The sequence below is a fragment of the Hyaena hyaena genome, unplaced genomic scaffold (genome assembly GCF_003009895.1).
Source record: "Hyaena hyaena isolate Hyena2069 unplaced genomic scaffold, ASM300989v1 scaffold_151, whole genome shotgun sequence".
In the NCBI taxonomy this organism is placed as follows: Eukaryota; Metazoa; Chordata; class Mammalia; order Carnivora; family Hyaenidae; genus Hyaena; species Hyaena hyaena.
Window position 1 is genome coordinate 1,635,488 of NW_024080783.1, and position 23,902 is coordinate 1,659,389.

The following is a 23,902-nucleotide window of genomic DNA, read 5'->3' on the forward strand; positions in this document are numbered from 1 at the left end:
AGGCCATGCTTCAAGACCTTGTGAGTTGGGTATGTCCAAACAATTGTGAACTTTCAGCTGCCCACTCTAGTGACAGAGAGTGTGTGTGTGTGTGCGCGCACGCGCACATGCACGCATGGCATGTGTGTCTGCTGTCAGTCATGCAGACACCCAAACCAGAGGACAAAACTCAAGGCAAGGGCTTATTGATCATAATAAATGCATTAACATGCAGCAGGGCTGCAGTCTGCCCACCCCCGGCCTCTTTATTGTGCGCATGAAAGACAGAGCTTTTAATTATACAGACACCGAAGGCTGCTCCCGCCTGGGGTGGGGGAGGGGAGCCTTGAGCCTCTGATCGCCTCCATTCTTCTGATAGCCAGAGTGCCAATTATTTTAATGGTAATTAAAATAATGACCTTAAAAAGCCTACATCTTAACTTGCATCACTGGGCTGGCTGCAGTTTTTTCATTTAAATACCTGGTGCTGGAGGGGCTGGCAGGCCCTGGGATCAGGGCAACAGAGGAGAGATGGTTGGTCCCCAATAAGGGGGCTCATGTGGACTCAGTGGCCATGCCCAGGGAGTCTGGGGAGGGCGCAAGGGTCACGTGGAGGCCCCGGAGCTACCATACGCGCGCCACGTTTCACACCTGAGGGCTTTCCGGCTGCACACGAGCTTTTCCCAGGTCAGGAAAGCTGTGAGCATCCCCTCCAACCCGCGTGCTGCCTGGTTGGGGTTCCACTGCTTTATTAGCACTGGGAAGCCCCAGAGCCTGCGGTCACCCCAACACTCCTGGAGGCTGAGGCTGCCCACGAGGAGCACATACTGTTCAGAGCCTTACAGCAGTCAGTGGAAGGTGGTGGCTGGCCCCTGACAGGTTTGTGTACCCAGGAAAAACAGATCAAGGTCAAGTCACTGTGACTCCCAGTTGATACTCTGCAGTTGGCAAGAAACAAGTTTGGCCAACTTCAGAAATCAAGAGAAAATGTCTTTATACCCATTTCTCAGAGGTAAAGTACACTTTGAAAGTGAGGTGTGCTGAGCGACTCCAGTGCTAAGAAGCACCTCTCAGTAACACACAGCCCAGAAGTGCTGGGCGGACTAGGTGAAAGCCAGATGCTCTAGGGAGTACAAGGTCACAAAGTTGGAATGACTGACTTGGGAGAGAAGGGGGCTGAGGGCTTTCCTCAGTGGATCCATTCATTTCAGCTTCTGTCTGTAAGGCAGAAAAGTTGTGATCTGCTCCAAGTTGCAAGTCTAAGCTTCTTCTAAATGGTACAGATTTCCACATTTATTTATTTTTGAGAGAGAGAACATGCATGAGGGGGGAGGAGCAGAGAGAGAGCGGGAGCCATGGAATCTGAAGCTGACTCCAGGCTCTGAGCTGTCAGCACACAGCCTGACGTGGAGCTAGAACTTGTGAACCATGAGATCATGACCTGAACTGAAGTTGGATGTTTAACTGACTGAGCCACCCAGGCGCCCCTCCCAGTTTAAAAAGGTAAGAAAAGAGAGGCCCCTGGATGGCCCAGTCGGTTAAGCATCCAACTCTTGATACCTGCTCAGGTCGTGATCTTGCGGTCATGGGATCAAATCTGTCATCGGGCTCCATGCTGAGCATGGAACCTGCTTGAAATTCTCTCTGCCCCTCCACCCCTTGTGGGCGTGTGTGCACACGTGCACACTCTCTCAAAAATAAAAAAAGCTAAAAGAAAAAACCAAATGCAACTATTAACTTGGTAAAGAAATCTAGTTTTTCCTTTCCTGCCAACTTCCACTCCAAAGCATTTCCACTTCTTCCAACGGTATGTAGAACCATGTAAACCACTGAGGCAAAAGCCATGAGAGTGTGTACTCCTGATCCTCTCTTTGGGAGTATGCAAAGCCAGTGAGCATGGCATTAAGTATGAAGGCTGCCAAGAGAAGGGTGGCTGATGACCCTTTTGGTTGGCCTAACTGGACATAGGCTTCAAGTACACTGGGAGACCTGGTCTCTGCAGCTCAAGCCCCTGAGAGACAAGGGCTGCTCCTTTCAGAACCTTCAGGATTGGAACAGCAGCAAGCTGCACAGGTGGCACCTCATCCTACCTGGACAACTGGGTGTTGAAGACGTGCCATCAAAACATGATGGCATAGTGGTTGGGGGCAGAGTTTCTGGGTTCAAATCCTGCCTTCACCACTTGCAAGTCATGTGACCTTGGGAAAGTTTCTTTAACCTGTCCGTGTTTTGGTTTCCTCAGTAAAATGGGAGTGGTAGGGGGGAGGGAGAAGGACTCAATGGTAAGTCATAAATGTGGGCTGGTTATCATGACATTAATAGCCTGTGGTCAGTGTTAGCCTGGTGCTAAAGTGAGGACATCACATGCATTACCCTCTTCCTTACACTGACCCTATGAGGTAGAGTCTAGGATTATCCCCATGTTACAGATGAGGAAACAGACTCAGAAGGGACTCATCCAAGAATAGTGAAGGCGGTATGCAAACGAACACACCTGTCTACACCCTCGGCCATGCTGTGCTATAAACCTGCCATTTCATCTTCACATCTGATTCACAAAGGTGAAATCTTAGCCCTGTTTCCAAGAAGATGGAGCTGAGGAAAAGAACACTCAGCTAGTAGCTGGCATGACCCAATGCCAGACCTGTCCATCTGTGCCCAGAGCCCCTGAACCCAGAGTGGAACGTTGACAATAAAAACCTAAGGTGTGATTTAGGTCTGTCTGTGATGGCGAGGAGACCAGTCTACTTGCCGTGGTTTCCTGTCATTGGAGCGGGGGGGGGGGGGGGGGGCGGCAGCCAGCTGAGCTATGGGGCAAGCCGAGGCCCTGCCACCTCCTGCCTCCGCATCTGGTTCCTGTTGTCTGACACCACATGGGGCCCGTCTCCGGGACCTGCAGCAGTGAGCGTCACACTCCAGCACCAGGGTTGGGAGCCAGATGGGCAGGAGTGTGGCAGCAGGGCCCCCGGGCCAGCTCCTGCTGGGTTCTGTGCCCTGGGCGGGCCACACACTGCCGCTGGGGGCCCACACTGGTGTCTGTGAAACCTCTCCCGTAAAATTAAGCTACTTTTCCCCATCACTGAGTCACTTTCCCAGAAATCTCCACCCATCGAAGTAAACCCAAGCTCCACCCCACAGCCATGGCACTGTGGAAACACCTCCCCTCCCGGAGCCTGGTGGCAGCAAACCCACCTTCTCAGAGTAATGTTCTCCGGGGAGAGGCGGGTAGTCACACTGCTCGATCTTCTGGCAGAGGGAGAAGAGATTCATTTTATCTCCATAGAAGGGGCTCTGGAGAGCGGCCATCTGCAAGGGGAGGGGGTGAGAAACATGAGTTTGCAGCCCTGAGGTTCAGGGACAAAAGGGACCACTCAAGATTGGGGCGCGGTCCTTCTCTGGTCCTTGCTGCGACTGTCCGGCAGGACGTCTCCAGAACCCCGAGGAAGCTAGGATTCAACAGAAAGCAGTTTTCGCGTGATCTTTGTCATATAAGCAATGTAAGTGGCACAAGGTTTCAGTGACAACACCTGAAAGGCACCAAGGAAGGGGGAGCGGATATGGGGGCCAGCTGCGCACACCACGCCCCGCCTCACGCCTCAGCTCCCAAGGCCTGAGTTTTGGTCATGTGCCTGCGACAGATGGGGAAGGAGGCGCCGCTCGCGGGGACCCAGCAGACTCTCTCCGGTGCACTGTCTTCCATTTCTAAGAAGCAATTCCAAAGACACCCATGGGAAGATGTCTGAGTAGTACATTTAGGAAATTACCCAAGGACTAGCATTTTGGGTTTGGGAGGGTGGGGAGTGAGGTGCTTTGGTTTTCATTCTGGCTGTTTCGCTAGCGGCTACCTGAAGGCCTGGAGTTCAGGGTTCTCTGTGGAAGCTGGATGCCCAGACATCATCCTGGAGGAGGGGCGGGAGGAAGAAGGCTGCCCGCCGGCCGCCCGACTGCAGGGGCCTGGGACCCTCGGCTCCGCAGAAGCTCCAGGGTGGAAGGGGAACGGGTGCAGCCAGCCACAGCTTGCCACAGTCCCGGCTGTGCGCCTGGCTTTTGGTCTCTTAGTCCGTAAAACGGATGCTCCACGGGCAGGGCCGTGGTGAGGCATGGCTGGCCTCGGAGGTGCCAGGAGCTGAGCCACCACCAGCCCTGCTGAGGCCGGCGGCACTGAGGCACCGGGAGCCCAATGGGATGTCACCCAGGCAGGGAACTACCAGGCTTCTCCAGACTCCCCACCCCATCATTCGGAGCACTACTGGGGGGTGTCCACAAAGGGGGTACGTGGGAGCTTCGGGGGTGGCTCCATCAGGCAGCTACGTGGCAGCCCAGTGCGGTGCCCGCCCGCCCCATCTGCTGATTAATCCATGATGGGGTTCAAGTGCTTGTTGTCACTCCCACTCACTGTTGCCTGCCGCCAAAAGATGGCCCAGCGCCTCCTGCTAACGAAGCGCACCGGGTAACTGGGCCTGCCCATCCCTTTGGCCTTGGTTCCCTTCGGGAAGCCGGGCTGCCAAGGCCACTCTGCGCAGACGCCTTGGCCAGGGGCTCCCGCCTTCTGGCTTCGCGACGGGACACTGGGCTACCTGAGGACTCCTCACTTGCCCTCAGGCCCCAGAGGGCAGGCCAGCAAACACAATCTCCGGGCAGGGAGGAGCCCATGGGTGCTGGGGTTATGGGTGCCCACTAACTTTAGTGTCCCGGTCTGCCCCCTATCCTCTGTTCACCCTGGTGAACAGGTCTGGTGGCCCCCAGAGCAGGGCCGGCCTCCCCAGGCAGCATCCTTGGGTTTATAGAAGGAAACAGCCTTTGGGGAAACAGCAAAGTGTGACCTGGAGACTTTGTGGTTTCCTCTGACCCAGGTCCAGGCATCTGCTCGGGGCTGCACCTGTGCGCCCAGGCACATGGGCCACGCCGCGTGTTTAGGTGGGCGTTTAGGGCCAGCCTCACCTTTCCTCCCATGACCAGGGACTCTGACCCCCAAGGAGGGCTGTGGGGAGTGGCCTTGGTCCTCAGCAGGGAAGGCTGCGTACATGGAGGTCCTGCCCGCTGTGGGCTCCGCAAGCCTGACGGAGAGCTGGCTTTACCACCAAGTGTGCAAAACGGCATCGCGTGGGTGATGCATTTCCAATAGTTAAAATGAGAGCCTCGGGTGTGAAGGGTTAATTGGGCAGCTTCAAAAGGACATCTGTTGCCACAGCAGAGAGCAGCTGAGGCTCCAGGGCGGTCACTTGGGGTGATCTGCGTGCCCTGCGAGTCATGGCTGGATGATTAAGACGGATTTTCCTGGAAAGTGTTTCTGTTCAGAGTACAAAGGACATTTAAAATGTTGGTCCACTAACACGGGCCCTGGCTTTCCACGTGTCAGAGCTGGGAGACTGGCTGAGCCTTTCAACAAGCCAATCTGATTTGCACAAACCCTGCCATTTGGGAGTCCAAAAGGCCCCCAGAAACTGGTGGCCTTCAGCGCACCCCTCCCTCCTTTCCGGCTCCACCAGAGAAGCCCTCCCTCCCGGCCTCCCCTACGACAGCGGCTTCTCCATCCACAGAGGCAGATCCTAGTGGCGGCGGCGCCACCCCGCCCTTCCAGCTGCCGGCCATGCGCCTTCCACACGCATCAGGGCGCTGGGCTGTGAAGGAGCCTCAGGCTGCCCGAGATGCTGGGATTAGAACGATTACGCCGGATGAGGAGATCTTCGCACCGGCGACCACCCACGTCTGCACGGGCGACGCAGTGGGCGAGGAATGGCCGTCTGGGGCTGATCCCGGCTGTCTTGTCAGGGCTGCCGGAGCCATGGCTCTCAGCGCTGCTCCTCAAATGAAGAACTGTCCCTCTCTGGCGTTATCGGGCTGACACACGGCCGGGGACGTGGGGGAGTGCGGTGTCCGCCCCTGCCGGGGGAGCTGGGAGGGACTGGTGTGCGATCTGAGATGTCACAGGAAGGAGGGCAACTGCCTTTGACTCCTGCTCTGTCAGGGCCTCTGACACCCGTCTCGTCACCTAGGATCCCCCAGAGGCCCATCACCAAGTGGTCTGCGGCTCTGTTCCACCACGAGGTAAAGGGCAGCCGGACCACTCTCCGGGTCGAGCCACGATTCCAAACAGGATTCTGTACAAGGGGTGGCTGATTCTCAGCCTGTTTCCCCGGCTGCTTTCTTGCTGGGTTTTGGTCCCTCGAGGCTGCTGTGAGAAGGTCCCTTGCCAAGGATCCTGGGGCCGGATGACCCAACTCCTTCAGCTCATGCTCAGAGCTGAGCTCTCGTGTTAAATAAGTCAATTCCGTGGAGCCCGGGCAGTCCACTGGGCCCCTCCGTGGGGTGTGCTGGGCAATGAAAACAAAGCCACGGGCCTTCTAACACGGCCAAGCCCCAGCATCTCCGGGGCAGAGGGGACGCTGCTGAAGTCACTTGGGGCTCCTCACACCCTGGTCCTTCCTCTCCCAGGGGCTCTGGGCAGAGGCCCGGGTCCCTTTCCCCACCAGCAGCGTCTACTCCAGGGCGGGGTTGGCTCAGAAGGCCTGCACGTCCTGCCTGGCCAGGGCCTGGCTCCTGTCCACAGGGGGGTCGGCTCTGATAGGCAGCCTGGGGACCAGTGCCCGTCCTGGCCACCTTCTTGCTGTGTGACCCTAGAAAGTCTCTCCACTTCTCTGAGCCTCAGTTTCCTCCCTTATAGTGAGGATGGGACTGGCCCAGGGTGATTTCCTGGGTTCACTCCAATGGCCTGGCAGTGCTTCTGGCTGCTGAGCCAACTGGCCTGTTTCTCCTGGTGCAACCTCTTCAAGACAGACCCTGGTTCGCAGCCACCCCTGGGGGGGCACAAGCCAGTGCTCTGTGGCAGCTCCTCGCTGGCCACGGGTCAACACCAGCATCTTAAAGTGACCTCAGGAGTTCCTCGGTGGATACCTGGCTGCCTGGAGGGAAGGGGGCACAATGGGCTGAATGAAGGCCCCCAGAAATGTCTGCCTCTTTATCCTTGAAGCCTGTGAATGTGCTCACTTAAACTGCAAAAGGGAGTCCGCGGATGTGATCGAATTAAATGCCCCAGATGGGAGGTTACCCTGGGTGGTCCAGGTGGGTCCTAAAGGTAACCACAGGTGTCCTTGTATGAGGGAGGCTGAGGGGGATTTGACTACGGACGAGGAGACGTGTCGCCAGAGTAACATGAAGAGGGGTCACGAGCCAAGGAATGCAGGTAAACTTTCCATTTTCCATGGAAAAGGCAAGGAAATGGATTCTCCCTAGAACCTGGAGAAGGAACTGGCCTCGCCAATGCCCGTTGTCCACTGAAATGGATTCTGGATTTCTGGCCCCCAGAACATGAAGTGAAAAATTTTGTTTTCAATTTTGTGGTAACCTATTACAGCAGCCAGAGGAAACTAACACAGACTGGGGGGGCTGTAGAGACTTCCAGTCCATCAGTCCATGCTGGGGCTCAGGGAAGGGCAGGCCAGGCCGCATCGGGCAGGCTTTCTCTGGCTCCATGCTGTCCTGCCCCTTCCCCGGGGTCAGGTGTGACACTCCGGAGCCACCCGAATCCTCAGATGTGGTCTGGAGGGGCCGTGTGGGCGGGAGCCTCCGTGACGGCTCCTCGCATTGGTGCTCCCGGAACCACCACAGGGAACCACACAGGCTGGAGCTCCAGCCGTGTCTGCTGGATGCTTCCTCCCAATTACGGAGCCCTGGGCCCAGATGCATCTCCCTCTGCGTCTGCTGGGAAAACATCCGCTCCCCACAGGGCCGGGGGTGTGGGGAAAGGGGTGGTGGCCGGCAGCAGAGCCCCTGCCGCCTGACATCCTCCAAGGGGCTGGCCGTGGCTGGCCACATCAGCCACGCTAGCCCTCTTCTGTGGGTGGCCCGGGCCCATCAGGTGTAGATCAGTGCCCGCCGTCCCCAAGGACGCCTGTGCCCGAAGGACTTGACTGGTTTCACTGACTTCCCACTGCCAACAGTCCCTCCCTGGCTGCCACCTCCGCGGCCCCACACGCTGCCAGCAAATAAATCAGCCAGGCTGAGCGTCAGCCTGATGTCGGGGAGCCACGAACATGGACGCTGCCTTGTTAGACATGCGTTTAGGTGCCACGGACGGAGACCCAGAGGACCAGGCGCCTACCAGGAACCGGGTGCTGCAGGGCTGGGCAGGCACGGCCTCCAGGAGACGAGACAAAGGCTCGGGCAGGGAGCAGGGCGGCTCTGTGTCCAAGGCTTGGCACCAGCACGGGAGCCAGCTGCCGTCTTCTGGCCCCGGGGAGATGAGTGCGGCCGCTTGCCACACCCTGGTCCGTGTCTGCTAATGTTTGCAGACCCTCGGGGTTCACAGAGGTAGGAAGCGGCTTACGGAAATCCCAGACCCGGAATGGAAAAAGAAGAGGAGCAAACCATCTGGGCCAGGGACGATACCCATGAGGGCAGGGGGACAAAGCGGAGTCCTCTGTGGAAAAGGGGGGCTGAGCTGCACTCTGGTTTCCCACTGGCCAAAGCAAAAAGGGAAATATGGCCAGTCGTGGGGTAGATGCCAACTGATCGGCCTGCACTGGGTCAGCAGCTCTGGGCAGCGAGGGGGCGGGGAGGGGGAGGATAATGAGCTTCAGTGACCTGCCTGCCATCGCCAGAGGGCCTTCTCTGAGCCACGCTCTGTTGGTGCCTCACAGCAAGGGAGGGTGTGACCCCATTTTGTACTGAGGCAACAGAAGCTCCTGGAAGAAGACGCTGGCTTGCCCCAGGACCTTATGGGGTAAGGGGGTAGCTGAGCTCCGAACGCAGGTCCTTTGTCCAAAGGGGCCCCTCGCCAGGATCTTGCACTCTCTCACCCACATCACCGCAGCCATGTGAGTCACTGCGTGGCCGTGCGCGCACACAGTCGGATTCAAAATCGCACACCCTGACCCCTGCTACACAGAGGGCATCTGCCTGGTCCTGGCCTGGTCCTGGGGAGACCAGGAGCGGCAGCCCCTCCCCTGAGGACTGACCCCCGGGCAGATGATGCCCAGTTAGTGAGGGGCTGGAACCCCCTCCTCGGATCCCAGCCAGGCTGGTGCAGGGGCACAGGGCTGTGGATGCAGGAGCACACGGAGCCCGGGGAGGGCAGGTTTGGCTTGTCACTGGCCTCAGCCCTGGTGGCCACGGTGTTCCCCTGAGGAAGAGGCTGTACTTGGAAAGCTGGCTGGAGAGACCCCGAAGTCATGACTCATCCTGAGAGACAGATGCCAGTACCAGGGGTTCTCTGGGGCTCTGGGGCTCTGCCCACCTGGCTTTAATTCAGTCCAGGCAAAACCAAAGCAAACAAGCCCCCGGGGGCTACTATGAATGTGCAGGCATGTGGGACACCCAGTAAAAGTGGGTTTCTTTCCTGTTATCCTCGCAGAGGGGAGTTCGGACTCTCATCTCTTTTCTCTTATTGCTGGAGATGCTGATTCCCCTCCAAATTCCCTCCCGCACCCACTGTCCTTCCCAAGGTCACCCTCCCCGCCCACTCAACCACTCTGACTCCCAAACCCCATAGCAGCCGGGTGGTGGAGGGAGACAGAGATGGGGGAAGGATACACAACGTAGCCCTCTTCTGCCCGAGGGGGCTGGGAACTGCCCTGGGCTCCCCAATCCACTCCGGCCACCAGGTGGGCACCACGGCGCCCTGACCGCTCCCGTTCGGTGGCCATTAAAAAAAGTTCCTCCCACAACAGATGCCCTGTGGGGTCCCGGAAAGCAGGTCTGCTGCCCATCTCTGTCTGTCAGCATCCAACTCCCCCACAGACCTTCAAGATGACACTGTGGGTGGCTCACACTGCCGACCTCTGGGAGTAGGGGATCCCGGGCACAAATGCCACTTGACTCACTCTTTAACCACTAGGCCACTTCTTTAAAATAAAATGTCTGTTCTTAAAACCATCTGAGTTGCTGCGAAGTTTCAACCTTACAAAAGGATCAGTTTTGACCTCAGGGTCTCAGTCAGTAATGTGGGGAGGGGGGACCCTGCTGCCCAAGACCCCGACCACAAGAGCAACCACGGTCCCCACGTGGGTCAGCGGTGGGCAGCTTTTTCCTTAAGTACATACCCAAGGACTCTGAGGTCAATTCCTAGAGTCAACAGTCCCAAGGAAGCAAGAAACCAGTCTCTGTGGCACCCACACACTCGTGGTGGCCCTCGGCCACTACCGTGAGCATCACTGCCCTGGCGGTCGTGGGCCATGTCAGCGTGATAAGGAGCCTCTTTAGCGTCTCACTTCTAAGCCAGACCCCGCATATGCTCAAGTCAACTCTGGGAAAGCAGAAAAATTATCAAGGTTCCAATTTTAAAAGCAAACTGTGCTTGCTGGTCTCATGGCCCTTGGAGGATTTTCAAAGCTTTTCATATCTGTTATTTCATTTAGCTGGACGGTGACGGTGCAGGAAGGGTACTATTCCCATTCTACAGACGGGGAGGCAGGCTCAGCAAGACACACAGAATCCCAGGGCTGCCCAGTGCGAGGGGGGCCAGGGCCAGGGTGCTGGAGGGTGCGGCCGCCAGCGTGAAGCCAGGGGAGGGCTCAGCCCCCCACCCTCCCATTGGCGGCTGCAAAAGCTTCATGGCTGAGAACTGCCCGCGCTCCCTGGCCCCCAGGGTAGCTGGCCACAACACGTGGGAGCTTCTGTTTACTCATGTCTCATGTCTGAGCCTGCCAAGACTCAGAAATATTCCTGTCCTTCCATTCAGCCTGGCCACCAGATCTGGAAGTGGCCATTTGGTGGCACCATTTCATGGGAGGGGACAGTGTGGTTTTTAGTGAGGCCCATACCGCTGGGCCTGGGAGTGTGGACACCCTCTGTGAAGAGTGTTTCAGAAGCGTGGGCCAGAGCTGACCCCTTCTGTCCCCACTAGAAGCCCGAGGCATGGGTGAATGTCAAATAGCAGACAGGAGCGCCCTGGTCCCAGGGAAATGGGCTACCAGACCCCCTCCCTGTGCCTCCATCACACAAGCAGACTCTGTTTCTAGTCTGTCTCCTTTTGCATATCTGAGCTGCCTGAGGATGACATGGAACCCAGTTTGCCACTAGCCACACATCGAACAATCTCCTCCAGCCTAGCGTTGTTTATCAGGCAGACAACGGGCCGAGCGGGGTGAAGGACAGGACCCAGATGATGCCCAAGCCACAGGTGGGCATCACACATCCCTGGGTTCCCACCTTGAGCCAGTGGGGGAGCGCCCTGCCCCAGCTGGGTCTGCATACCTCACCGAATGCCGCTGAGCTGTGAGCCAGACACTCACCTCATACAGCAAACAGCCCAGAGACCAGATGTCAGACTTGAAGTTGTAGCCGTTCTCGTGGATCCTCTCTGGTGACATGTAGTACGGTGTCCCCACTGTAACACAGGAAGAGGGAAGCGGGGTGGGTGCTTATGCTCTGTGCAGGGAAGGACGTGGGGGGAAGGGAAGGCGTGGAGGCTGGGCAGAGACCCAGCTTCAGTCTCCCTGGGCACCTGGGCGGCCCTCTCTCACTCTCTCACTTTCTGCCTAATCCCCGCTCAGTCAGAGGAGACGGCTGGACCAGACTGGAGCTCCCATACTGGGTAGGGCACTAACGCCCCTGTGGACAGGGGCCTCCCCAGACCTGAGAATCCGACTGGGGGCTGGGCAGCTGAGGATAGTGTTTCTGCCAAGGGCCCAGGGGAGTGGGATGTGGGGGCCGGGCTCTGGGAAGCAACTGATCAAATGTCCTTTAAGGTGAGTGCCTGCATCCTAGAAGAGTCCAGATTTCTCAACAGTGGGAAGAAACAAAAAAACAAAAACAAACAAAACACCTATCAACCCTGACCAAGTGCATCACATGTGTTTGCTCATTCCTTTTCCTAACAGTCCCCCAAAGAGGCTTTACAGATGGGGAAATGGAGGCTCAGAAAAGCAGCGGGACTATGCTTCAAACCCACACCACCCTTGGCTGGCACCAAATGGCATGTCGAGACTTGGGGTTGGCCAAGATGTCTGAAATCAAACCGAGGACAGAAAAGACAGTAATCATAAAAGACAAAACTGATAAAATGGACTTCAAACAAGCCCCTCTCCCAAGTTAGCAGAAGACTTGAAAGGGTACCTCACAAAAGAAAATTTCCAAGTGGCCAAAAAGCACATGAGTCAAAAGTTTTCTCATTACTCATCAGGGCAACACAGATTAAAAGCACAGCGAATTACCACCGCCCACCCACCTGAATGGTTAAAGTTAAAAAGACTGATATAAGCCAAGCTTGATGATGTGGGGAACTAGAACCCTCACATGTTGCCGAAGGGGACAAAAAAATGGTACACCCACCTTGGAAAACCATCCACCACAGCTGAAAATACTGCTGACAGCATAACCTAACCAGGTCAATGTCGAAGAAAAATGAGTGCTCTGTCCATCAAGAGACATGATCAAGAATGTGCAAAGTGGCTTCATTCATAGTAGCCAGAAACCAGAAACAAAAGCCCATCAGCAGCAGAACGGAAAATTGCTGACGGGGCCTATTCACACAATGGACTAATAAACACCAACAAACAAGAGCCACAAAACCAATGGGTCCTACAGACACGGAGTTGAGTGAGAGCTGCCAGGCACAGAAGGGCACGCGCTACCTGATCCCATTTCTATCAAGAACAGGATGTGTTTATATGTGACAACTCAGTCAAAAAGCAGAGGGGACACATTCTTGATGATGTGGAACTGTACAAAGATGAGAGGGTTTCCTGAGAGGAGGTAAGCTCCCCATTACCAGAGACAAGCAAACTATAGCAGAGGGGTGGCTTTGGCAGGGCTGAGGAGGGGCCCAGATGTGTGGTCTGAGACTGTGATCGCAGTCCATTTAGAGGATGACTGTCCTGGATGCTTTACGATCAGACTTTAAAAGCTGCTACACAGAGAACACTTCCACTGGCCGGGAGATGCCATATGGATGTGATGGTGGCCATCGCTGCTCCAGCCGGAGTCTGCGTTAGGAGGCGGAATCCAGCTCAGCAGAGGCTGAGCCCGACATGTGGCTTGTGACCTGCGATGGAAGGATGTCCTGTATCACAAAACACGCAGCACCCTGGGGGAGGACAGGCCTTTCCATGAGACGGAAAAACAACAGGTGCCCCAAAGCAGGGGCCCATCCTTCAGAAATTCATGGGCCAAAGACATCTTGGGGCAACTTTGACTTTGCCAAGTAAGGGTGTTTTAAGACTACAAAACCACGGGGCTCCTAGGTAGGTCAGTCGGTTAAGCATCCGACTTCAGCTCAGGTCATGATCTCATGGTTTGTGGCTTCAGGCCCCGCGTCGGGCTCTGTGCTGACAGCTCAGAGCCTGGAGCCTGCTTCGGATTCTGTGTCTCCTGCTCTCTCTGCCCCTCCCCTGCTCATGCTCTATTTCTCTCTCTCAAAAATAAATAAATAAACGTTAAAAATTTAAAAAAAAAGAGTACAAAACCCTAACTACCATTTAGTGTCACTATTATTATGAAAAGAGAAGACAGTGTAAACCTAGAATAAGTGGAAGAACTCATAATCTCACACTCAAGGACGGTCCTTTACATTGGAAAGTTTAGCTGTTTGAAAACTTGATTACCTTCTAGTGGTTCTCATCTCATCAGAGCCGGATGAGGAAATACCACAGCTGTGAATGGTGCTAGGAAGCCCTGTTCCGGACTCGAGCTCCCTGGGGCAGGACCTTGTTAACCAAAGGGTCCAGGTGCCCTGTGCAGGACCGGGTCCCGCGGAGCATCTCCTAAGCACCTACTCACAGAGCCCATGAATCTGTCCACATGTTATCACCATTTACACCTTTTTCTTGCAGCCTAATGCACTATCTACTTAATGTACTGCCCGAGAGGAACTACCTGATTGTTGCTCTATGTGGACACCAACCACCCTTCGATGGCAATAGTTCTCAAGAAGGGCAGCAGCCATTACTTAAATACATAGGAGAGATGCCATCCTATATGCATACTTCCTGGCTGAAATCAGCAGGCCAATTGCTATTCAGCAGAAAGAGCAGTCAGTCAACATATGAATCCATGTGGGACTCTATAAACAAACCGCAAGTGCAAGTAGCAACCTCTTGTATATTCTGGTCACGAGGGAGCAAAATGAACGGGCAAGTATGAAATGGATGACTTATCACATCAAAACCACAGGATTGAATCCACACAGCTCTCAGACCAGACTGTTAGTGAACGTGGAAGGAGGTCAGAGGCCCCATCCTCGGCGAGGAACAGCAGCATCCACTGCTGGCTACGTTTCAGCCCTACCCCTGGCCCCAGCCCTCGGGGCTGGCAGCGCAGGCTGGCCCCGACGCCTCTCGCCACCCTCAGTCTTGTCCTCTGCTCATTTTAGACCCACCTGGGCCTCCACAGGAGGCACTTGGGACAGATGCCCTGAAGAGTGGCCAGGCCCACCTAAAAGAGAAGACTTTGAGTGCCTAGCCCCTGCTTGAGACCCTCACACTGCCACCCAGCCCCACGTGCTCTTCAGTTCACCTCTGTGCCTTTGCACATGCCGTCCAGGTAAGCTGCCCCTCCCCCGGCCAGGGAGAGCTGGCTGCTCCATGAGGCCTGGGCTTTTGGGTTGTCCCTCTTTTCTGCCACCACTTTCTCCCTCTGCTGGGGCTCCGAATCCCTCCTCAGGCCTGCCTGTGGCGAAGGCCTTGGGGAACATGGGGAAAGAAAGGTCAGGGAGCATCACTACCCCTCCTCCTCCATTTTGTACCCAACCTTCAATCTCTCCATGGCTCTTTCTGCTTTTGCCCGTTTCCACAGTGCAGGGGAAAGGCAAACACCCAGATGTAACGTGGACTTTCTTCTAAGATGCTAGTGCTGCACATTCTATCCATCTTCCTGTCTATCCATCTATCCATCCATCCACCCCCCACCCATAATCACCCATCTACTGTCTGCTTATCTATCCATCCGTCTATCGTCTGTTCATCTGTCCATCGATCCAGTCGTTCATCTGTCCTTCTGCATGCAGCGTTAACTGAGCCTTGATGTTGTGCTGGGCCCTCCCAGGGATGGGCCCATCAAGAAGTAGTGAGTTTCCAGTCCCCAAAAGTGCCCAGAAGGACACAGGGAGAGGCTGGAGTGACCAGGAGCTGCAGCTGAATCACTTGCAGAAGCCTGTTAAGAACGTGGACCCCGGCTCACCCCCAGACCTGTGGGGTCAGAATCTCCGGGGCTGGCGCTCAGGACACGGCATCTCTCCCTAGTTCCCAGGAGATGCTGACACATGTCACAGTCTGGGGGGCTGGGCAAAGCCTCCCCCACTGTCACGCTTTCAGGTGCTGAGACACCTGCGGAGCAAAGGAGCTTATGAAGCATTAACACAGGGAAATCTGGCCTGTCCCGCTGGTGCCCCCACCCAGATTCTCCGGTTTGCTTGACCCCCACCTGTGAGCCTTAAAGTCAGGGTGCTCAGCTTGTGCTGGGATGAACACAGCACCTCTTCCTGTTTTGTCAGCTTTTCCCGGGAATAAGTCTGTAAGACCCACTTTCTATACTGACAACAGATACTCAAACGTTACGAAGCATAATGCACAACTTGCATGAGTTTTAAAGATAAAATGAGACACTTCAAAGAAATTCCAAGCTTGTGGCTGGCCCTGGAGGATGTTTCCCCAAGCCCCAGGGAAGCGGTGACTCTGGGGAAGGCTGGGAGAAGCTGACAAGAGGAGGGGCCTTGAAGGCCTCAACCGGCTGGGCCCCCAGTCCTGCCCCAGGGGCCCCTGGTTACTGCCAGCAAAGCGGCAGCACAGACTCGCGGGTCCAAACCCCCTTCCAGCAGCCTCCCCATCGGACCCCCAGCCCCACCAGTTCCCAGCCAGCCCCCACCCTCACTCCTCGCAGCGGGGGATGGAGCTGGCGTAGGAAACAGGAGCCTAACAAACCCCCGACCTTCCCCGTGTCTTTGCCTAGAACTCCCGGATTTCAAAACAGGTGGATATCAGAGGAGGACGTGGGACCTCAAAGCGCAGGCTGATTAAAGGGGCCGCATCCCAGAGACGCACCGCTCCTGTCAAAACAAACTTTGCTGCGTCTGGAGATGCTCGCCGTGTTTGAAACGTGTTCATTAGATATGAAAAAGGCAAAGATTTCACTTGAAGGAGAGACTGGCGTCTGTCGGCTGCACTTCTTCCCCACTGGGCAGTTTTGAAAACGGCTGGAGAAATGGGGGTCCCTGCCCGACACCCACCTGCCAGGTGTGACTGGGGGCTGGGACCCCGTGTGCAGACCTGGGGGCAGAGGTGGGGCTCGCATGGACTCGGGGTGGCAGGAGTTCAACCCCTCAGCAGGAGAGAACTGAAATGCTTTCTCTCACCCTCAGTTTCCCCACTGGTGCGACAGAAGGGTTGTACTCAAGGGTCCCCGGAGGCCTCTGCTCCACCCTTTGAAGCCTTAGCTTCCCTCTCTGGAAAATGGGGACAGTACAACTGACCCCACATGTGCAGGTAGAAGGGGTCTGGGAGGCCCCAGGAGGGAGAGGTAGACTGCAGCCAGGAGGCCTGGGGAGCGGGCAAAGCGATAGAGCCAGCAAGCGAGCAAGTGGGGGAAGAACAAAGGAGGGAGGGAAGACCAGATTCCGGAGCCCAAGTGGTGGCTGGCTCCTCTGGGCTGGGCCCCTGTGAACCAAATTTCCATCTCACTGTGACCTGTGAAACTCCCTCCCCACCCGCAACATCAAACCAGGCCTCCATTTCCTGAGGGTGCTCCCCTCCCCTCCACCCAAGGACTGGGTTAGCTCTGCCTGTCCTGCGCATTCCCACCCTTCCTCTGCCCCAAGGCGGGGGTGGGGGGATGGGGGAGTGGGGGGGGATGGGGGAGTGGGGGCGGGGAAGCACCCCCATGCCCGACTAGCTTCTCCTCCCTCAAGGGAGAAAGGCCAGGTCCTCAGCCTGGCATTCAAGGCCTCTCCAGACTGTCCCTGCTCCCCTTCAACAATGGACCTTCAGACATGGACATGGACACACACACCCTACCAGAGTCACCTGTGTCACCGCGGGTTGTCGCGTCCTTAAACCAGCAGCCAGCCCTATGCTGGGCCACACGCAGCCTTCAGGAGAAGCCGCGCCCCTTCCCCGTGCTGACTTAATTACAGATTGTTGACATCTATACAAATACCTGCCTGTTTCGAGTTCGCACGCCGAGGTCCTCTAGCAGATGTGAAGACCCGGGCGCACCTCCCTGCGCTCTGTGCAGCACCTACATTCTCCAGGTGTGAGGGGCTCACCCAGGACGGCCTGGGGGGGGGGCGGGGGGGTTTCGGCCGTGCCTCAGGCTCTGGCGGGAGCACCCCGCAGTGCACTGCAAACGTGCTCACCTGGCGGCACCTGGGCTTCCTCCTCTGTTAACCGGCTGGGACGGCCCCACCCCCAGGGAGGCTGCAGCACGATGGCCCTTAATGCGTTCCTGGTGAGCGGCTGGGCACAGACAAAGCCCACAAACAGGCGAGCTGCAGGTCACCTCCCAGTCAGGGCTCTTCCTGTGCGGACCTCATGAGACCCTCTCCTTCCCTCTGGGGCGTCAGCTCATCTAGGAACAGTGTGTGCCCTGAGAAACGTCAGGGTGTGGCGGACAAGCCAGGTGGCCGGGTGTGATCTCCCAGGACCTCCCCCAGGTCAGCGCTCACAAACCGGATGTGCCGGCTTCAGGAACCGGATGTGCCTGCTGAAGCAGGTTGTCTGAACCACTTATTCCCAAGCGTCTGGCCTGCCGGGATGGGCAGGAGGCGGCCCAGGGAACGCACCTGCACCGTGCTCTGTGCCCCCGCTGTGGGGTCCCCAGGGATGCTTGGCTGTGAGGTCCCTGCACCCACTGAGCAGATGTTCCCCGGGGCCCACCCGGTGCCAAGCGTGAGTGCGCTCACAGGACTGCCCGGGTGGCAAGGACAGGAGGCCCATCCTCCCTCCCTGCAGCCCAGAACAAGCCTCCAGGTCCCGGCAGCCCCTCTGGGAGGGCAGACGTGCTTCTCCCGTCAGTGGCTGGGCACCCAGAGAGCTCATCAGGACTCACACCCACTTCCCAGGATGCTGTGGATGTGCCTGGAGAGGAGCTCTAGTCCCTGAGGGCCAGGTGACTACAGGGATGTGGTAGCACCCCCCCCCTCCCTCTGTGCCTCAGTTTCCTCATCTGTCAAGTGGAGATACTAAACCTCGTTGGGATGACTTTTTAAAAAGCAAAACATGTTTCAAACATCTTTTGAGCCTTGTCTTCGTTAACTCACGCCTCTGATGAGGTCAGTAATGGGCAGCCCTGGGAGGATCTGCTGCAGCCCCCGGCCCCCAGTGGATCCTGGGGTTGGTCAGGGCCCAGTTAGAGACAGGGGCCCTCAGGAGCCGCTTCCGCCTGCCCCCTTGCCACGCCCCCTGGGACTGGCTGCGTCTGGGGGCCTCCTGAGAAGAGAGAAAGCTGCAGAATCTGGTCCCCAGCACCCAGGCCTGGGCCAGGGCGGTCGGCCGGGGGAAGGGAGAAGGAAGTAAGTTACGCCCTGTGGTCAGGCCAGCGTTTGACAGCCTGGGAAAGCCAGCGTGCCCTGACCGCTGGACCTGCGGGGGCTGCCCCCGGTCGGACCGGTTTCCCGGACCCGGAGAGGGTGGCGTGAGGCCCGGAATGGGCCTGGGGCACAGGCTGCCTCCCCGCCCACCCCCAATTCCAGCCTGCGGCCGCCCTGTCACTGCTGCCGAACAAGCAGGGCCTGCTCTCCCAGCCCTACAATTTGTCTTGCAGCTGCTGCCGTTGCTCGGAGCGAGACACTTGCTTGTAGCTTGTGAGCTGTGTATAGGCAAATCTTTCATTTTTCTTTCATTACGCCGGCGTGTACTGTCACTTAATTTTTATGTATGCAATCCTTCCTGACAAATATGATCTGCTGCCTGGTAATTCGTCTGACGCTCATTCTGTTCCGCACTCTAATTACGGCTCCTATTCCTGACACCGAGGCAGCCGCTCTGCCACCGCTGGGTACCGCACCTGTCAGCCTGGCCATGGCATGACTAATGCCCTTTCATGCCAGCCTCGTGTTAGCAAATACAGAGGCGGGGAGGGGCCTGCGGGAGGGAGAGGCAGGAGGGGATGGGATTTGCATAAGCCTTGCCAGGGGGTCAGCAGCCTCAGAAGAGGAGGTGGTTGTCAGGGCAACGGGGCATCCCCACGTAGTAGGTGCGCAGGGATGGTGGATACATAATTCATGCCCACGCGCCGGGTGTGAAGAAGTCCTGACCCCGAGTCCTCTCCGAGTCACAACGCGATGGCAATTAGTCCAATCTCTTGCCCTACCAAGTGTGTGCAGGAGACTTAGCTGTTTGCAGACCCTCACTGGCAAGGGGCCCTTTCTCCAATGTCGGGGGGACTTCGGGCCCTGGGTTTAGCTCTGTGCTGTCCTGTGGTGGAGTCCCGGCCTTGGTTCCGAGAGTCTTCCTGGGGGCAGGACTTTGGCGTCCCCTGGACACACAGGCACAGGACCCCAGGAGGGCTCCTCCCACCCACCACTTGGCCCGGTCGCGGCTCGGAGGCTTCGAAAAGAGCCCGGCCTAGCGAGCAGCCTTTTCCCCAGTTCCAATTTCTTCTCATTAATATAATAAGTGCACCAGTCCGAGTCGATACACTCACCCTGTCGGACAAGCCCGTATTTCTGCCCATTCCTAATGATGTGATCTTAACCGGCTCTGACGAGCGCACAGTCTCCTTGGTGGAGGGACCAAGAGGAGGGACCTGACTGACAGGGGACAGAGGCAGCGGCTTTAACTCTTCTCTTTGACAGTTGCCCTTGAATGTCTGGCTTTTGAAGCTCTTAAAGCAGAGAGGTAAACAGTCCCAAACTCACCCAAGCACTGACTTTCCTAAGAAAGGGTGTGAGGGGACCAGGGAAGACACGGCTGCCTCTGGGCATGGCAGGCGGGCAAGGGGGGGGCGCTGGAGAAAGAGCCAGCACACCTCCCATGGCCCAGCCTTGCTCTTCTGGAGGAAGTGCGGGCTCCGCAGGAGAGGCAGGTGTTCGAGTCCTGGTTCTGCCGCTATGTGACTCAGGAGGATCCCTCAGGCTCCTGGGTTCCAGATCCCTCGTTCGCACAAAGGAAGGAGCCTACGGACCCTCACAGCTACTGGAGGTGTGAGTAAAGTGTCATAAACGCAGAGGATGTCCTTTTAAACCCCACCCCCCCCCCACATTCAGACACGCTCACGCTCGCATGTGCACACTTACTCCCACACAGACACACGCGCTCACACTCAGACACGTATACACACACTCTCTCACTCTAGGACCAGCTCAGAGCTGCCGATCTCCAATTCGTGCATTTCTCCTGATTGTGTGCTTCACCCCAAGAGCCTCTAAGCAGTTGGGACCTATATGAATAGTGACAGTTTCCACCAGGAACGTGTGTTTTCCAGAGAGCACCTCGCCGTCACCAGAAGCTGCTGTCTGTACTCACGGCATGCCGCAGGCACTCAGGGAGAGGGTGGGGGACACACGGGCTGGGGCCGCGAACGGGGGCAGAGACCACGGAGAACAGTGGTCTCCAGGGGGGCGGGGGGCGGTCAGCCTTCACACGGGTGGGTAAGCCTCTGGGGCGCCTTCTCCGGCAAACGCCACCTCCAGGAGGCAGGGACGGGCTCTGTGGGAGCAGCTCTGGATCCTTCCACCCAGCCCTGGTCAAATGCTGATATGCCCTGCTGTAACGCACAGGGGACCCCGCATCTATGTTCCACTGGGGACTCCTCTGGTTTCTTAAAGCAGAGAGGTCTAATGTTCTAATCAAATAAAAACTGCTCATCCTCCAACATTTCATACCCAGTCACACACCCAGTATATGGATGCTGAACTGGGCATCGCTTCATGGAACCCGAAACCCTCACAGGCCCAGGTGTATCCCCGAGTCCAGCCCTCAGGTGCTCCCCATGGCCCACCAAGCTTGACACTTAGGCACCCCCGCGCACCCCACTCTCTGGCTCACCCGTCCCCCGCTCCTTGCCCCACCAGCTCCCCTTCACCCTTCACATCCAGTTACAATGTCACCTCCTGCTGGGTGAGAACCTGGGAATCTGGACTCTGCAGCTTCAAAACTGCTGTGTAAGAGCCAAAACCTGAAAGAGCCCCAGTGTCCTTCCCCTCCTCCCAGGAGGACTGGACTGAGCAGTCCACCCATGCGCCGGAACACGACACGGCGACGAGAAAGACGGGACGGCCACCCTGTACGACCACAGAGCTGCATCAAACAGGCTCCGCCATCCTTTCCTGGAAGGGGCGTGAGGCAGCGTGAGGTGCAGGGGAGCCCCCTCCAAGGCCTCTCGGTTTACCGCGCTCTGGGTCACTGTGGTGAAGAGGCTAATAGAGATTGGGGCTCGGGTAGGCATTTTCCTGCATTCATGGACCAAAGGCCCCGTGGGGTGAACATTCGCACCACTCACAGGGTCGCCCACACAGGGTCGCCCAGGACCAGCAGCCACTGCCAGGATGTGTGCACGGGCCTCCTTACCTAGGGAGTGGGCTGCAGTGGTCTCAGAGCTGAAGAAGCGGCCCAGGCCAAGGTCACCAAGCTTCACGACGCCCGTGGCCGTGATGAACACGTTGGCAGGCTTGATGTCTACAAAGGAAGGAGAAGGCAGCTGGCATGAGGGTGGGAAGTGGGGGGAGGGGAGGGCAGGACCCACAGCGTTGAGCATCTTGCGTGTCCTCGGGAGATCAGAGAATGGGCACGGGTGAGGCCCTGGGCTGGACTCTTGGACTGCCCCGGCAAGATGCTCGACACCCACCTGTCTGGGGAGTACAAAATGGTCCGACTTCCTCACGGATGTCCCCAAAGCATTCTCCCCAGAGCAGGGAACGCTGCCTTCTGGGCCCCAGGGGTGCCCAGCCCCCTGCTGGCTCTGGCGGGCGCATACCTCGGTGCATCACCCGGCGAGAGTGCATGTGCTCCACGGCGCTGCATAGCTGTGCAAAGTACTTCCAAACTGTCCTCTCGGGGATGAGCCGCTTCTGCTTCTTAAAGTACTGCAGTGGGGAAGACAGACAGGCTTGGGTGACGGGCCACAAGGGAGGTGACCATGGGGCAGTGCCCCTGTCCTGTCCCCAGCGCTAGCTGGCACCTGGCACGGGGTGGGTGGTCAGGCTGCCGAACAAACAATACCTCTGGAACAGAGGGTGCGGCGTTCCCGTGTGCTCCAGCCCCGAATGGCCCTCAGTGGCCACCTGTCTGTCCCCACTCAGCACTGACCTCCCTGAGGGTGGAGGCCCAGAGCAAAGGTCCTGGAGGACTTTGCGAAAAGGATGCCCAGACCGCATCTTCAAGGCTTCTCCCAATCACACTTTTTCTGGCATTTTCTAGCCACATGCCCATCTCCTCCCACAGCCTCAAGGGGAAGCTCCTTGCCAGAGTGGACTGCCATGGACTCTCTCTGCCCCCAGCCCCAGCTTAGCCCAGAATGGGGGTACCTGATACTTGGGGGGTAATCCCAGCTGCCCTGCCCCTGGGAACTGGCAAATCTCAGTGCAGCAAGGAAACAGCCGGACATTCTTGAATAGACCACCCTCCCCCGCCACAGTCTCAACAGGCATTAATCTACTTCATTGCTTGAAAAAATATATTTAATGCTCCAGAAAACAAAACCAAATCCAAAATACCACCCAAGCTGCACTGAGTGAGCTGTAGGCAACCAAAGGTCCCAGGAGGAGTAAATGGACCAGGTCCTCATCCACATCCCTCCAGGGAGTCTCCTGTGAGTCAGGCCTGGGGGGGAGGGGTGCGGGGGGCAATGACTCACACACACCGCTAACCTGAGTACTGGGTTTTCATTCAGAGGCGTTTTGCTCCAGAACCATCTTTTCCAAAGCACCAGAGGCAAAGCCATGGGCCCATTTGTTCGGGCCGCCGCTCTGGTGCAGGGGAGATAGTGGCCGCCCCAGGACACACTCCTGGCCCAGGGAAGGGTGTGTGCGTGGAAGATGAGACCTGGGCCAAATCTGCGGAGCACCTGCCTGGTGCAGCCACTGTGCTGGGCCCTCGGCAGGGGTGACTGCACCCATCTTACACAGGAGGAAACCAAGGGCCACACAGCAGCTGGTAAGGGGCAGGCACACCTTGACCCCAGCCTCCCACAGCTACACTCTTAACCCTAATTAACTCTGAATGACACCAGTAACCACCAGATGAGGGACTGAGCTCAGAGAGGTTTAGGAACTTGCCCCAGGTCACACAGCTGAAGTGCCAGAGCTGGGACTGGATCTGGGCACCTCCAACAATGGGACAGTCATAGCCAAAAGCCCCTGGCCTGGCAGTAAAGCCCCATAAGGCTCTCCCGAGGCTGTTCTGGGAGAGGGGCCTCATGGTGAGCTGCCCAGGCCCCCAGCACAGACCGCTGGCACAAGACCCCACTACCCTCCAGGCTACCCCAGGTCTCCATAGTAGGCTGGGCTGCAGCGTTATTTACGCTGTGATGTTGGTTAATCCTCATTACAGCTTTTAAGCTCGGCTGCAAATGGTGATTTTCTAAATGTCACGTCCTGTAAGCGCCGTGTGACATTTAGCGGGAAGGCGCAGAGTCTCTGGTGGGTTCTGGGGTGGCGGCAACTCTCAGCTTCACTGTCCGTCAAAAATAACGTTGCCCTGTGGCGGTGGTGGCGCTGCTTGGCCTGAGGCTGCGGGCCCTTGGGACGCAGGCCTACTGGCCAGCAGCCTTCAGAATAGCCCAGTGGGTTGACTATGGTGCAGCCCCAGACTGGGGCCCCAGCAAGGTCCCCAGGTCCCCTCAGTACCCAGAGGCAACCAGAGAGTGGGAAAGGCCACTGAGGGAAACTGAGCCCCCGGCATTGTGAAGAGTGTATTACAGACAGGGAAACTGAGGCATAGGAACCCGCCCCCCGCCCCCGCCAAGGAGGAGGGTCTAGCAGGGGCCTCTCCCGCTTGCTGGGGATAACACCCAGGCAGGGCCCTGACGGGGAAGGGCCGGGTGCTGGAGCAGAGGG

General features: G+C 57.3%; 1 protein-coding gene across 5 annotated transcripts in view; it reads right to left on the bottom strand.

Annotated features, from left to right (window-relative positions):
- NEK6 (NIMA related kinase 6) overlaps positions 1-23,902 on the bottom strand; it is an 86,385-nt gene that overhangs the window by 1,808 nt on the left and 60,675 nt on the right. For all 5 annotated transcript variants that reach the window (XM_039239067.1, XM_039239068.1, XM_039239065.1 and 2 more), the window contains 4 exons: positions 21,823-21,931; positions 21,417-21,524; positions 11,211-11,305; positions 3,172-3,285 (listed from right to left, as the gene is read on the bottom strand). In XM_039239067.1, the coding sequence (XP_039094998.1) occupies positions 3,172-3,285; positions 11,211-11,305; positions 21,417-21,524; positions 21,823-21,931 (426 nt within the window). The remainder of the gene's footprint in view (positions 1-3,171; positions 3,286-11,210; positions 11,306-21,416; positions 21,525-21,822; positions 21,932-23,902) is intronic.